Raw genomic sequence first — 14034 nt, 5'->3', positions numbered from 1 at the left:
GTACCTGGCTCCCAGCGATAGTTCTACGCATGTTCATTGCCCACGGTTCGGCTTCACAGAGTCCTGTACGCATGCTCCAGCGCTGAACTTGAGGAGCCAGTCTAGGGCCTAGGCGCAGACGCACTGAGCCCAAGCAGCCGGTGATGGCGGCAGCTGCGGTGGTGGCTGCGGCGGGTCCGGGCCCATGAGGCGACGACGGAGGCGGGACGGCTTTTACCCAGCGCCGGACTTCCGAGACAGGGAAGCTGAGGACATGGCAGGAGTGTTTGACATAGACCTGGACCAGCCAGAGGACGCGGGCTCTGAGGATGAGCTGGAGGAGGGGGTGAGGCCCGGGGTCCCGGGGGGCCCGAGGTGACAGGGCCGGGGCGGCGGCCCGCGCCCTGGAAGCGCGGCGCGTCCGAGAGCGCGGAGACCCAGGGGGGCGCGAGCAGTCTGCGGGAGGAGCCGAGGCGCTGCACGGCCAGAAGCTGGGGGGCGGGTGGGCGGGCGGTGCGGACCTGGCCGTAGGTGCGAGGTTGCTGCGGCGCTTGCAGGTGCGGCTTGTACCCTTACAGCCCCAGACCGGTGCAGCCGGGAGCAGTCTGTTTGTGGAGGGAACGAGTAAGGGCGCGTGTGGTCGATTCCTGGAGCTACTGGACTTGAGTGTGCGGGGTGCGAGTGTTGGGGGGAGGGGACTGCGCTTGCTGGGTGGCCCGTAAGTGCAGGTGAAGTGTGGCAGGGTTCCCCTAAGTGTTCCATCTTCAGACCTCCCACAGCCACTTCTCTCGGCCTGTCGCTTCTCTCCTAGGAAGCGCTCAGCTGTTAGAAGTGACAGCTGAAAACTTCTGTCGGGAGCTGCTGTTACAGCCACCAGGAGTTTTATTTCGGGAGCAAGGGGGCTCTGCTGCATCTTCCAGGGGTTGTTTGTTCGCTTTTTTTTTTTTTAAACCCCTTCCGTGTGACTTTTTTTTAAAAAAGCATTTAAAACGGCACACGGCATTTGTAACTTACTTTTACCCCAGTTGACGATGTCTACATTTTTTCAAAATACTTGATGTAATTTTGGGGTGGAAAAAAACCAGCGTTGACAGCTGTGATTTGGCTTGCCAAAAATAAATTGGTTGCACTGAGACTTGTGAATGGTGGTGTGAGGGCTTTTCTTGCTGTAACTTAGGGTGTTAAATTTAGAATTGTTTTTCCTAATGCATAGCTTGGTTTTACCTTTGCTGCCTTAGTAGTTTGTTATTCTTTATTCAAGATTATTTTCTCAAGATAAATTTATTGAAAAATCACAGATTGTACCTGACGTTCAGAAATGGTGTTGTCATGCTAAATCACTGATTCTGGGTAAATGACCATCAGTGATAACCTCACGGTAATTTAGATTCTAAATTCCATTGCCTAGATGAATACGTGGGTTAATGACTGATGTCAGATGTTTGTTCTAACTACAGAAGGGGCTTCCCTTTCTTTTCCTCACCCTGTTTTCCTCCTCTGGCAAGTAAGTTGTTGCCTGCTTGTTGACCAAAGATTGAGATGCTATATATAAAAAATTTTGAACACTTTAAGAAACTAAGTGGGCTAAAGTAATACTGCCCTTTTCCTAATCAAAGGAGTCTAAATCAAAATCAGACAGTTTGGAAGGTGGGTGTTGAGAGGTGTACTTTTTAATATGTTTGCATATGGAATTCCAGTTAGCCTCTTTTTTTTTTTTCCAGTTAGCCTCTTAATGGAACATGTGATAACACTGAATACAATTTGAAACAAATGTAGGATTACTTTCATTACAAATAACATACTCATCGATTATATTGGCCCCATATAGCAGTGGCTTTGAAGCAGAGTAGGGGAGACAATGATAGGAAGGGTATTTTATAAAATCTTCCTCAGTTGAACTTACAGAATTTCCAGACCATGGTTTTATTAGGAGTTGGAAGTAAAATACTATATTAAGATTCCTGTGATGAACTGGGACCTCTCCTGGACATTTGTTTTGCTGGGTACAAGCAAATAGGATTTTGAGAATTTTGAACGGGTGTGGAAGAGGCCAGAGAAATTGTTGGGAATAAGAAAGAGCAAGAAACGTGGCCACCACCCTGGGGAGAGGAGCTTTGGGGAAAGAGCAAAGGTAATTAAAGAGGATTTTGAGGAAGAGCCTTCAGCAAAATATATCTTACTTAGCAATGCTTTTGGAGTTGAAAATGTTTCTTTTGAGTGTGTTATTCTAAGAGGTGCAAGCTGGACAAGCAAAAAGAATTGGGGTGGAATTGGGTTGGCCACCCAAGGAGATTCAGTGACATCCGGGTTTCTCTAAAGTAAGATTTAAAATTCTGAAAAATGAGAGAAATTTAGATTCTTGGAAAATCTGACCACTGTGAATTTATAATAATATAATTAATATTCTGGCTATTTGTGAATTTATATCCAAGCTTTTTAAACATTGGTGCATATCGGAGTAGCCTGACTCCTTCATTTTATAGTAAGGAAACTGAGGCATTGGCCAGAGAGATGATTGCCCAAGACCACAGAGATAACTAGTGGTAGTATTTTCTTGACTCAATTCAGCAAGCTTCATTGCATAGCTTGTTCATTGCATTTACTAGTTTTGTTTGTAATGTACCTGTTTGTGGTTTGTCAAAGTGAATTCTGATCCCTCCAGCCATGCTCACTGACTGTGTGATCTAGAATAAATTGCTTAATCTCCCTGACACTTTTTTCTTCTCCATAAAATGAAGCTTGCACGCGATAAAGTATATAAAGTACTCTCAAAATATCCTGGCACATTATGTAGTTAGCTAGTTTATGGAAATATAGTTTGTCAGTGTTAACTCATTGCCAAGGAACCAATCATTCAAATTTACCCTCATCTTTGCCTAGAGACTTAATAAATACAGTTATACTAGAGGGGCTGCATTTTTAGAACTGTAGTTTGTCTGTTTGTTTGTTTGTTTCCTTTTTGTCATTGGTCCCATTTAGAGAGATATACCTTTTTAGGTATGTGACACTGAGTGACTCTGTATTAGTAAATATATGTGTTTACATAGCATAGTTAATTCTTCAGTGAGTAAAAGATGAGGAGATTTAATACATTTTAAATACTGTATTAAAACCAATGGGTGAAAGGGTTTTTTTGTTTGTTTTTCTGTTTCATTGGTGATAATATAATTTGGGAACAGAGTTGAAACTAACGGAAAGTTTTCCTCTAGAGATTTTCATTAGATTATGAAAATGTTGGAAACGTCTGCTTTCTGTGGAGACACAGGTTAAAAGAGTAATAGATAATTGTGAATGCAATTGCAACTTTAAAAAATCCTTTTTAAAAAAAATAAATTTATTTATTTTGTTTATCCATTTTTGGCTGTGTTGGGTCTTCGTTGGTGGGCGCGGGCTCTCTCTAATTGCGGTGAGCGGGGGCTATTCTCCGTTGCGGTGCAGGGGCTTCTCATTGCGGTGGCTTCTCTTGTTGCGGAGCACAGGCTCTAGGCACGCGGGCTTCAGTAGTTGTGGCACGCGGGCTCTAGAGCACAGGCTCAGTAGTTGTAGCTCACGGGCTTAGTTGCTCTGCGGCATGTGGAAGATCTTCCTGGACCAGGGATCGAACCCGTGTCCCCTGAATTGGCAGGCGGATTCTTAACCACTGCGCCACGAAGGAAGCCCAAAAAGTCCTTAATTTTTGCTCTGCTAATTCAAAATTTGAAATAGTCACAGCGGCTTACTAGTAGCATGAATTTCAGATTGGGATATTAAGGTTTTATAGAGGAAAAAGTTTAAAAATTTTTAGTGTTTTGAAAAACAGTGCCATATATTCAATAGATAATATGTATTCAAATATTCACGATTGTGCATATCTCATTATCAATGCTTATCTTGCATTTTAATAGGTACTTACCTTTAAGTATATTTAAGTAGCCCAAGATTTGGGGCCAGCTTTACTCCTTTTTCCCAATGTATCTGAATTACTGAATCTTATTTTATAAGGAAATATCTGTGAACAGCCAGGAAAGTAGATAAGTGATTTAACGAATGTTTGGATTAAGGATATTTTTCACCCATTCTGTAACAATTTATTTAAGTTTTTATTAAATGTACTCTATTTCATTGGGACTTAAGGCATATTAACTTGAATTTATATACAATTTTAATTTAAAACTTTGTGAATAGTCATTCTGATGTGCTAGTTTGAAACAGTGTATCTTGTATAGTACCTTAGATGAGGAGGATTCTACTTTGTCAATCATAGTGGCACACACCAAAAACATTGGATGGGCCATAAAGCTTAAGGCAGGAAAAAAAAATCTGAATAAAGTTTCCTGCGAAGGAGAATTGTCATTATGTCCTATATGGTAGCTTGATGTTTGCTGTAAGACTTCTAAAGATAACATTGAGTAGTAGAAAAGAATTGTGCCTCAAAATGCTTCTGCTCCAGAAGGTAACGGTAGGTAGTTACAAGACCAGATGCAGGTGGTAAGACAGGCCTGGCTGCCTCCGGAAATGAAACATAGCCACAGGGCATATCTTTCTAGGTGGCTTCAAAGTTACAGTTCAGTGTTAACTACTCTGTGGTCTTTAATTTAGAATTAAGTAAAGCGAATATTAAAAAAAAAAACAATTACATAATATCAGTTTTATAGAAGTTAGCCTTTTGTCTTTAAAGTGAAGCCATCATAGGTGATTGTATGAAGCACCAGAAACCAAAAAAAAACCCCTTTAACCATAACCACCCCTATCTGCCCCTCCCCACACACAGAAGAAACTGTATCAAGTTGAAACTGCAAAAATTTTTTCCCCTTGATACTGCCCTTTCCATTTGCCTAGGTCTAATCATAAAACATACATCCTTGGTGTTAGACTTCAACGTGACTTGTTTACACTGTGAGCAAGTTCTGACTAAAAAACTTGTGTTTTGAGGGGTCATTTGAACATCCATTGTGTAAGAATACTGTCAGTTTTCTTTGTGTGTCTTGACTGTGTGCTGGTATCTTTGAAGAAAGATGAGTTCACTTAAATATTTTTTGAATTATTCTAAAATTTTTAATAAAAACTTCAAACTTCTAATTTTTTAGAGCCTACTTTGTTAGGATTAACCACATTTATCATTTCACCAGTTGATGTTCATTTGAGGTGTTTCCATTTTTTGGCTATTGTGAATAACGCTTCTATGAACATTTGTGCCTAAGTCTTTGTGGAACGTGTATTTTCATTTCTCTTGGGTAGATACCGAGGAGTAGATTTGCTGGATCATGTGGTAAGTCCATGTTTAATTTTTGAAGAAACTGCCAAACTGTTTTCCAAAGTGGTTATACCATTTTACATTGCTGCCAGCAGTGTATGAGGGTTCCAGCTTCTCTACATCCTTGCCAAACTTGTTACTTTTTGTCTTTTTAATTATAACTATCCTAGCTGATATGAAGTGGTATCTCAGTATAGTTTTGGCTTGCCCTTCCCTAATGGCTAATGATGTTGAGCATACTTTCATGTGACTATTGGCCATTTATATGTTGTCTTTGCAGAAATGCCTATTCAGATCCTAACCCATTTTTTTAAATTTTGGTTATTTATTTTTTTATTATTGAGTTGTAGAAGTTCTTTATATGTTCTTATTATGTGGATTTTCTTTTCACTTCATAATATCTTTTGAAGTGCAGAAGTTTGGTTTTTTTTGTTTGTTTTTTTTTTGCGGTACGCGGGCCTCTCACTGTTGCGGAGCACAGGCTCCGGACGCGCAGGCTCAGCTGCCATGGCTCATGGGCCCAGCTGCTCCGCGGCATGTGGGATCTTCCCGGACCGGGGCACGAACCCATGTCCCCTGCATAGGCAGGCAGACTCTCAACCACTGTGCCACCAGTCTGTCCTTATGCCGGTACCACACTGTGTTAATTGCTGTTGCTTTGTAATACATTTAGAAATCAGGATGTGTCAGTCCCCCAACTTTGTTTTCCTTTTTCAAGACTATTTTGGGCCCCTTGTGTTTCTGAGTGAATCTTAGGATTAGCTTGTCAGTTTCTGCAAGAAAGGAACCTGGGATTTTTATAGGATTGAGTTGAATCAGTAGACCAATTTATTTAGTATTGCCATCTTAACAATGTTAAGTCGTCTGATCCATGAACATGGAATGTCTTTTGACTTATGTAGGTGTTTTAAAATTTCTTTCAGCAATGTTTGGAGTTATCAAATATACAAGGCTTGCACTTCTTTTGTTAAATTTTTTCTAAGTATTTTATTCTTATTGATGCAACTGTGAATGGAGTTATCTTAATTGCATTTTTGAATTGTTCATTGCTAGCGTACAGAAGGTTAATTAAGTTTTGCACTCATTTATACTATGGTCAGAATAAATGTTTGGCCAGCATGACTCCTCACAATTTGAGAGTGTTGCTTAATTGTTTTGCTTTGATCAGCCATATCATACACTACAATATCTTGGACTGGTTGTGGTTACTTTAGGCTTAGTTAGGCTGTAGTTACATAAGGTTTATAGCATTATGTTAGTCTTATTATCAAAAGCATATCACAATAGCACTTTTTGTAAATCATTTGATTAACTCATACTTAGAATGTAGTACCTTTAGTTTCATAACATACAAAATACATATTTTGAATAAATGTAATTATTGAAGGGAAAAAATCACCTTTTTTATTTTTAATAAATTTATTTAAAAAATCTTTGGCTGTGTTGGGTCTTCGTTGCTGCTGTGCGGGCTTTCTCTAGTTGTGGCGAGCAGGGGCTACTCTTCGTTTCGATGCACGGGCTTCTCATTGTGGTGGCTTCTCTTGTTGCGGAGCACAGGCTCTAGAACAGGCTCTAGGTGCACAGGCTTCAGTAGTTGTGGCACACGGGCTCAGTAGTTGTGGCTCCAGGGTTCTAGAGTGCAGGCTCAGTTGTTGTGGCGCATGGACTTAGTTGCTCCGTGGCATGTGGGATCTTCCCGGACCAGGGATCAAACCCGTGTCCCCTGCATTGGCAGGCAAATTCTTAACCACTGTGCCAGCAGGGAAGCCCAATCTCCTGGTTTTGTTTGTAGATCTTTGATGAGTAGCATCTGTAGCTTAGTTATCACATAAAAGTGAAATCCCATAGTATTGTTTGTGCACCTTATTTTGTTCATCACCACATTTACCTGTTATTAAAGTATAGAGAATTTGTAAGCTGGTTTATTTCATTCATTTTCCTTCAGTAATGGGGTGAAGCAGTAAGTTCTTTAATTTCTTGTTTATGAGGTTATTTATTTTTAAAACTTTAACATATTTTTCAGGGTCAGTTAAATGAAAGCATGGACCATGGGGGAGTCGGACCATATGAACTGTAAGTTTATATGAAAAGGTTTCACTGTGCTGTCTTTCTTTTATGTAGTTTATAGCCATCATGTGATTTCAATAACCTGTTTTTAAATATTTAGTCATATATACAGACTTGATTTACTGAGTTTGGCACCAATATAATAACATATCTGGGGTTTTGAGATCATGCATGCATTTTGAGAAAAAGATTATTCAAATTTAGAGTATACTGAATATGAGTCTGTGTGTGTTAGGAACTTTTATTAGTTTAATATAGAGAACCACCTTTTCCTACTGAAAAAATAAAAATTTTAGAAATTCTCCCCAAATCAAATGCTTTTTTACAAAAATATTTATTTACTTGGCTGCATCGGGTCTTAGTTGAGGCACACAGGATCTTCATTTCGGCACGTGGGATCTTTAGTTGCGGCATGCGAACTCTTAGTTGCGGCATGTTCCCTGACCAGGGATCAAACCCGGGCCCCCTGCAGTGGGAGCGCGGAGTCTTAGTCACTGGACCACCAGGGAATTCCCTCAAATGCTTCTTACTTTGCTTGTAATACATCATCCAAACAGAGATCTGTTCAATCTTATGTCATTTTAGGCAAGCTTCATTAGGTGAGTGTGGTGTTTAGTCCGCTTTGTACCTCATCTTCAAGTAGAAAGCCTTGGACTGTGGGCAGACTGAGAAGATCACTCATATAGAAAGCATTTAAGTGACAGATAAACTGCCTCCCTTTTTGGAGTCTTTAAATTAAGCAGATGTGGAAAGATGCATGGATATAATTTATTAGCAAGAATTTTTAGCTAAAGACTTGAACTAATTGGGTACCTTTAGAAAGCTCTCATTTTCTGCTGAATTTGCCAAATGAAGTTGGATAACAGCTGATCTCATAGACATTTTGAATGAACCAAATTTGAATAACTAGAAGACTTTTTTCCTTTTGTCAGCTTAATAAACGTGTTCTAATTTATCTTAGTTTGGGGATGCTTGATGCTTATGAAAATAAATAATCAATAGCATGTTCTGTAAATAAGCAGATAAGCAAACAGTTATCAAGCCACCCTAATCTTGACCTACCGTGTCATTGAATCATTAGTTTACTTAGAGCACAGATACTATATTTGTTATCATGCACCTTTTTCCTTTTACTTAATTGGATTATAATTCTCCTTCTAACAGTATGCTAAAGGTAATTTAACTTTTTGCAAATTTACTTTTGGTTTTGCTTTTCTTCCCAGTGGCATGGAGCATTGTGAGAAATTTGAAATCTCAGAAACTAGTGTGAACAGAGGGCCAGAAAAAATCAGACCAGAATGTTTTGAGCTACTTCGAGTACTTGGTAAAGGGGGCTATGGAAAGGTAGGAAGTATTTTGAAATGAGAGCTGTTGTCTGTCTTGTGTGGATTAATTTTTATACCCTGATTCCAGCAGTACTCTTCAATATTTGTTAGCTATCAGCAAAGGATATGATCACTTACTTGGTATTATTTGAGGGCTATACAGAAGTTCTTCTTTTCCTACCACCATTCACATAAAAGCCTGGCACATTGTAGGCACTCAGTCAATATTTGTGGAATAAATAAATAGGCAGCTGTGCCAGGCAAAGTCTGCTATTAGAGGATTCATTCCTTCCTTTGGTTAAATGGTACCATCTATTGGTATCCTTTAAAAAACAAACAAACTACTGCTTACTTTCAAGAGGCATGGCACATTAAATTGGTATCTGTTACTGAGACCTTAATCTAAATTAGTTTTCTTTGACTTGCAGTATTTGGAGCAATAGAGTTAGGGAAGCTGAAGAATATAAGAGGGGAGAAGAAAAATGAAGAGAACCTCTTAGTTTCATAGTTTTGCCAGAGGCTTTCTAATTTAAGACCTCACCTCTGTGTGTTCTGCCCAAGAAAATTTATACCTTGCCATTCTCTATCAAAAGACAGAATTTGGATAACATTTTAGAGTTAGGATTAAGCTTGAGAACTATTTATGCTATCGTGTAATGTTCATTTTTGCAAAACATGACATTTGTAGTTTATTCTTAGGCTTAAGGACATATTCTAATATGTTCTAATCATCTTGAATGTGTAACACATGCACTGTGAATCAGACATTTTAGCTGTTGCATGAAAATGTATTATAGCTAGTCGTTTTAAGGAATAGGTAATTGCTGTCAGCTATTATTAAATAGTTACATGTGAAGCATCCCTGAGAATTTATGAAATATTTTATAATTTCTGTGTGTCTGGGAAACCTGATTATAGCTTTTTCTATGAAAACTTGGATTTTTTAAGTAACACCGAGTGCTTGTTATAGGATGGTCATTGCCCAGTTTTGCCACCAGATGTCAGCAGACCAGACAGGAAAGTCCCATGTTGTGTAATGCTTTTCACTACTAAATCTTTAATATAATCTCTTAGCTCATCATTTTTGTACACAGTCGTTCATGGTACTAGTTTTTGTAAGAATACAGACTGCTATATTATTTGTTTTTATAAATAGGAATTAAGGGATTGTGACTAGCATAGTTTATCTTTTAATAACACACACTTTTATTTTTCATCTAGGTTTTTCAAGTACGAAAAGTAACAGGAGCAAATACTGGGAAAATATTTGCCATGAAGGTGCTTAAAAAGGTGATTTCTCCCCTCCTCCCCAACTATATTCTTTTTTTTTTTTTTTTTTTTTTTTTTTTTGCCGTATGCGGGCCTCTCACCGTCGTGGCCTCTCCCGTTGCGGAGCACAGGCTCCGGACGCGCAGGCTCAGCGGCCATGGCTCATGGGCCCAGCCGCTCCGCGGCATGTGGGATCTTCCCGGACCGAGGCACGAACCCGTGTCCCCTGCATCGGCAGGCGGACTCTCAACCACTGCGCCACCAGGGAAGCCCCTCTTAGTTTTATTGAAGATGGATTATGTGTGTTTGGTTTCTTGTTCTTTTTGTTTGGGATTGATTTCTGAAAAGAGCTCACTGTCTTAAAACAAATCTTAGTAGAAAACTGTATTAAAAGACAATCAAAATGACTTTTTAAAAAAATTATAGCGTTTGTAATATTTTGGTCCTATCTTCTTCCTGATTTTTACTTAAGCGGTACAAATGATTTCCTAATTTAATTTAAATTTTTTTTTTTGGCTGTGTTGGGTCTTCGTTGCTGCATGCAGGCTTTCTCTACTTGTGACGAGCGAGGGCTATTCTTCGCTGCGGTCCACGGGCTTCTTGTTATGGTGGCTTCTGTTGTTGTGGAGCACGGGCTCTAGGGTGCATGGGCTTCAGTAGTTGTGGCATGCAGGGTCAGTAGTTGTGGCACACAGGCTCAGTAGTTGTGGCTCGTGGGCTCTAGAGCACAGGCTCAGTAGTTGTGGTGCACAGGCTTAGATGCTCTGCGGCATGTGGGATCTTCCCGGCCCAGGGATCGAACCCGTGTCCCCTGCACTGGCAGGCAGATTCTTAACCACTGCGCCACCAGGGAAGTCCCGACTTCCTAATTTAAAAGCTGAGGAACAAATACTATGACCACAACTTTATTGGTGATTGTCTTAAAGAAGCAATTTAGGTATTCTCAACTTCAGTTTCTATATGGCTTTTCCATTTGGAATAATTTGAGATTAATGATGTTTTATCTGTAAAATATGTTAAGTCTAAAATTAGGGCTTCCCTGGTAGTGCAGTGGTTGACAGTCCACCTGCCGATGCAGGGGACATGGGTTCATGCCCCGGTCCGGGAAGATCCCACATGCCGCGGAGCGGCTAGGCCCGTGAGCCATGGCTGCTGAGCCTGCGCGTCCGGAGCCTGTGCTCCACAACGGGAGAGGCCACAACAGTGAGAGAGGCCCGTGTACCGCAAAAAAAGTAAAATAAATTAAAAAATAATAATAATAATAAAATTAAAGACAGTATAATAATGCTTGTTCTAGAAATGTTGACAGAAGTACTGGTCAAGGTTCTTAGAATAATCCATTCCTTTTGATATGTTGCTTATACATGCCTGATAATCAGGGCTGAGCAAAATTAGTTATAATATCTTTTTTAAAAATTAATTAGTTAATTAATTTTTGGCTGTGTTGGGTCTTCGTTGCTGCATGTGGGTTTCTCTAGTTGTGGCAAGCGGGAGCTGCTCTTCATTGCGGTGCGTGGGCTTCTCATTGCCGTGGCTTCTCTTGCTGGGGAGCACGGGCTCTAGGTGCATGGGCTTCAGTAGTTGTGGCTCAAGAGCTCAGTAGTTGTGGCTCTCGGACTCTAGAGCGCAGTCTCAGTCATTGTGACGCACGGACTTAGTTGCTCCACCGCATGTGGGATCTTCCCGGACCGGGGCTCGAGCCCGTGTTCCCTGCATTGGCAGGTGGATTCTTAACCACTGCGCCACCAGGGAAGTCCCCATAATTATATCTTAAGTGAAGTATGTTTCTGGCACTGGTATCTTTAATGGAAAGAAGAGGGTGTTGGATTTTTTTTTTATACTGATGGTGAGCGGGTGTGGTATATTGGGAAATCCATAGACCTAATTACTTGTAATTGTCAGGCTTCCTTTTTGTGCCCAGGCATCTAAAACCTAACTTGCTTGCCTCTCCTTTTGCTTAGTTACCATCCCTTCCCACTGTTGGTTTTTGCTTTCCCCAAGCCTGCCTGGATTCTTTCCTTGAGCAAAGAGCGCTGTCTCATTCTTTCCTTGCTGTTCCTGAAAACAAGCTTACAGCAGAAAATAATGAAAGTGACAAGGTTGCTAGGGTTAGGTCCAAGGATTTAATTTCCAAATCGCTAGGTAAGATGACTGTGTACTCCTGTTGAGTTTCTTCTTTTGATTTTGTTATCCTTAAAGCAGAGTACTAACCTTCTTGACCTGAGTATGGATAAGAATATACCTCTTTCTAGCCTTTAAGATGAAATCAGAATAAACCAGATGTCCCCTTGTCTTAAATGAGTTGCTTACATCTGGACAATCTGTCTGGATTTAGCACTTCTGGGATTGTTTACTCACTATGAGAATGGCCCCATTTGGGTACTTGTTCATGGTGGAAAGTTGAGGAAAAGACTATTTCCAATCACTATCTCTCTACCCTACCAGCTGCAACAAAAATGTACTCTGGAAGCAAAATACTACTGCCCATGGCATTAGTTCAGCTCACACTGTAAATTTTAGAACCTTTGGCCAAAGGCTTGTAACTCACAGATTGGTCATACTTTTTCATTCCTTCTTTTATTGAACCAACTGAGACTCTCCAGTGTGCCAGGCATTTTGCTAGACATTAGGATTTATCACTTGAGACAAACGTAGTCTCTGCCTCTCGCTCTGCTCACTGTGTAATTCAAGGGAAGAACTGATAAGCTTATCCTTGCAATTTCTCGTCTACTCTGGTCAAAACCTTTTCTACTTTGAGGTTTAAGCCTATACTGCTTTCTTATCTTTTATCAGTCTTTTTTCCCCCACTCTCAAGTCTTACTGCCCTGGTGTCTTCCGTGTCCTTGTACTAAATAAGTAATCAATTGCCTAGCTTTCTAATTCCTTGTTGATCCCAACTCTGTCAGCATTCACCTCCATTCCACTTCACCAGCCCCCATAGCTGTATCCTCCACCCCTGAAACATTGGACTATAAAGAGCAGTAATATTCTCACTTATTTATTCCCACAATGCCTGGTCTTTGGCCCTAAGCCCTTTTAGTGCTTTGATCTTTCTGTTTTTTCTTCAAGTTCTTAGCCCCGTTCTAATTTCAGTTTATTCCTAATCTAGCCTAATCAACATGATCTGCCACTTCAGCTATCCCATTGACGTTATGTTCAGGAAAGTTCTAATCTAATCAGTTTATTTGTTGATGCTCCTTTACTCCTGTATCTCAGTTACTGAACATCACTGGCAGAAATCACACAAACTCTTAAATGGCTACTGGGACAAATTCATAGTCCCGAACTCATGTGGACGCTTAGAACTCACCAAATGTCCCTAGACAGCTCCTTCCATCCTGTACAACTATTAGAGCCTTTACTATCAGTCCCACTATTCTTCTTTAGCAGACCGCCTCTCTCTCTATTTGAGGCTGTCACATATGATTCCCTTCAACTTCCTGTTCTAATCCTTGTCCCCAGTACCATATTGTCTACATTTTCACCTGTCTTTACTTCCCTCTCTCCAGGCTTAGTGGGAGATGTGTTCCTCCTTCCTTCCAAGGCTAAATACTCTCTTTTTTTTTTTTTTTTTTTTTTTTGCCGTATGCGGGCCTCTCACTGTTGTGGCCTCTCCGGTTGCGGAGCACAGGCTCCAGACGCGCAGGCTCAGCGGCCATGGCTCACGGGCCCAGCCGCTCCGCGGCATGTGGGATCTTCCCAGACCGGGGCACGAACCCGCGTCCCCTGCATCGGCAGGCGGACTCTCAACCACTGCGCCACCAGGGAAGCCCTAAACACTCTCTTTATGTTTGGATCCCATCGCTTTCTGCCTGTTCAGGGTCTCTGTCACTTCTGCCTCTTTCTTCCATCCTCTATCCTAACTTCTTTCTTTATATAGATATATTCATGTCTTTGCCATATTTAGAAAACAAATCCTTTCTTCACTCGAGGTCTATTGTAGCTTCCAGTCTCTGCCTTTCATAGCTGAATTTCTTGAGAAGTCATGTTTTATTATTTTTTTCACTCGCTATATTTTGACCTCACAACTCTCCTATTTTGATGAAATGCTTGTCCCCTGCATCTCCAGTGATCTCCTAATTGCTGGATCCCGTGGTCTTTACTTAGCTCATCCTTCATTTACCTCTCTGTTATATTGAAGCTATTGACCACAGCATGTTG

General features: G+C 40.7%; 1 protein-coding gene across 3 annotated transcripts in view; it reads left to right on the top strand.

The window, feature by feature from the left end:
* Positions 1-107: 107 nt before the first annotated feature.
* Positions 108-14034, top strand: part of RPS6KB1 (ribosomal protein S6 kinase B1) — a 34851-nt gene continuing 20924 nt past the window's right edge. For all 3 annotated transcript variants that reach the window (XM_082603207.1, XM_082603206.1, XM_082603205.1), the window contains exons 1-4: positions 108-325; positions 7236-7285; positions 8503-8623; positions 9826-9894. In XM_082603207.1, coding sequence (XP_082459333.1) covers positions 185-325; positions 7236-7285; positions 8503-8623; positions 9826-9894 — 381 coding nt within the window. In that variant the 5' untranslated portion in view covers positions 108-184. The remainder of the gene's footprint in view (positions 326-7235; positions 7286-8502; positions 8624-9825; positions 9895-14034) is intronic.

The sequence above is a fragment of the Mesoplodon mirus genome (assembly GCF_964341445.2).
Source record: "Mesoplodon mirus genome assembly, chromosome: 18".
NCBI lineage: Eukaryota > Metazoa > Chordata > Mammalia > Artiodactyla > Ziphiidae > Mesoplodon > Mesoplodon mirus.
The sequence above is the reverse complement of the archived record's forward strand: the minus strand, read 5'-3'. Positions and strand labels throughout refer to the sequence as shown.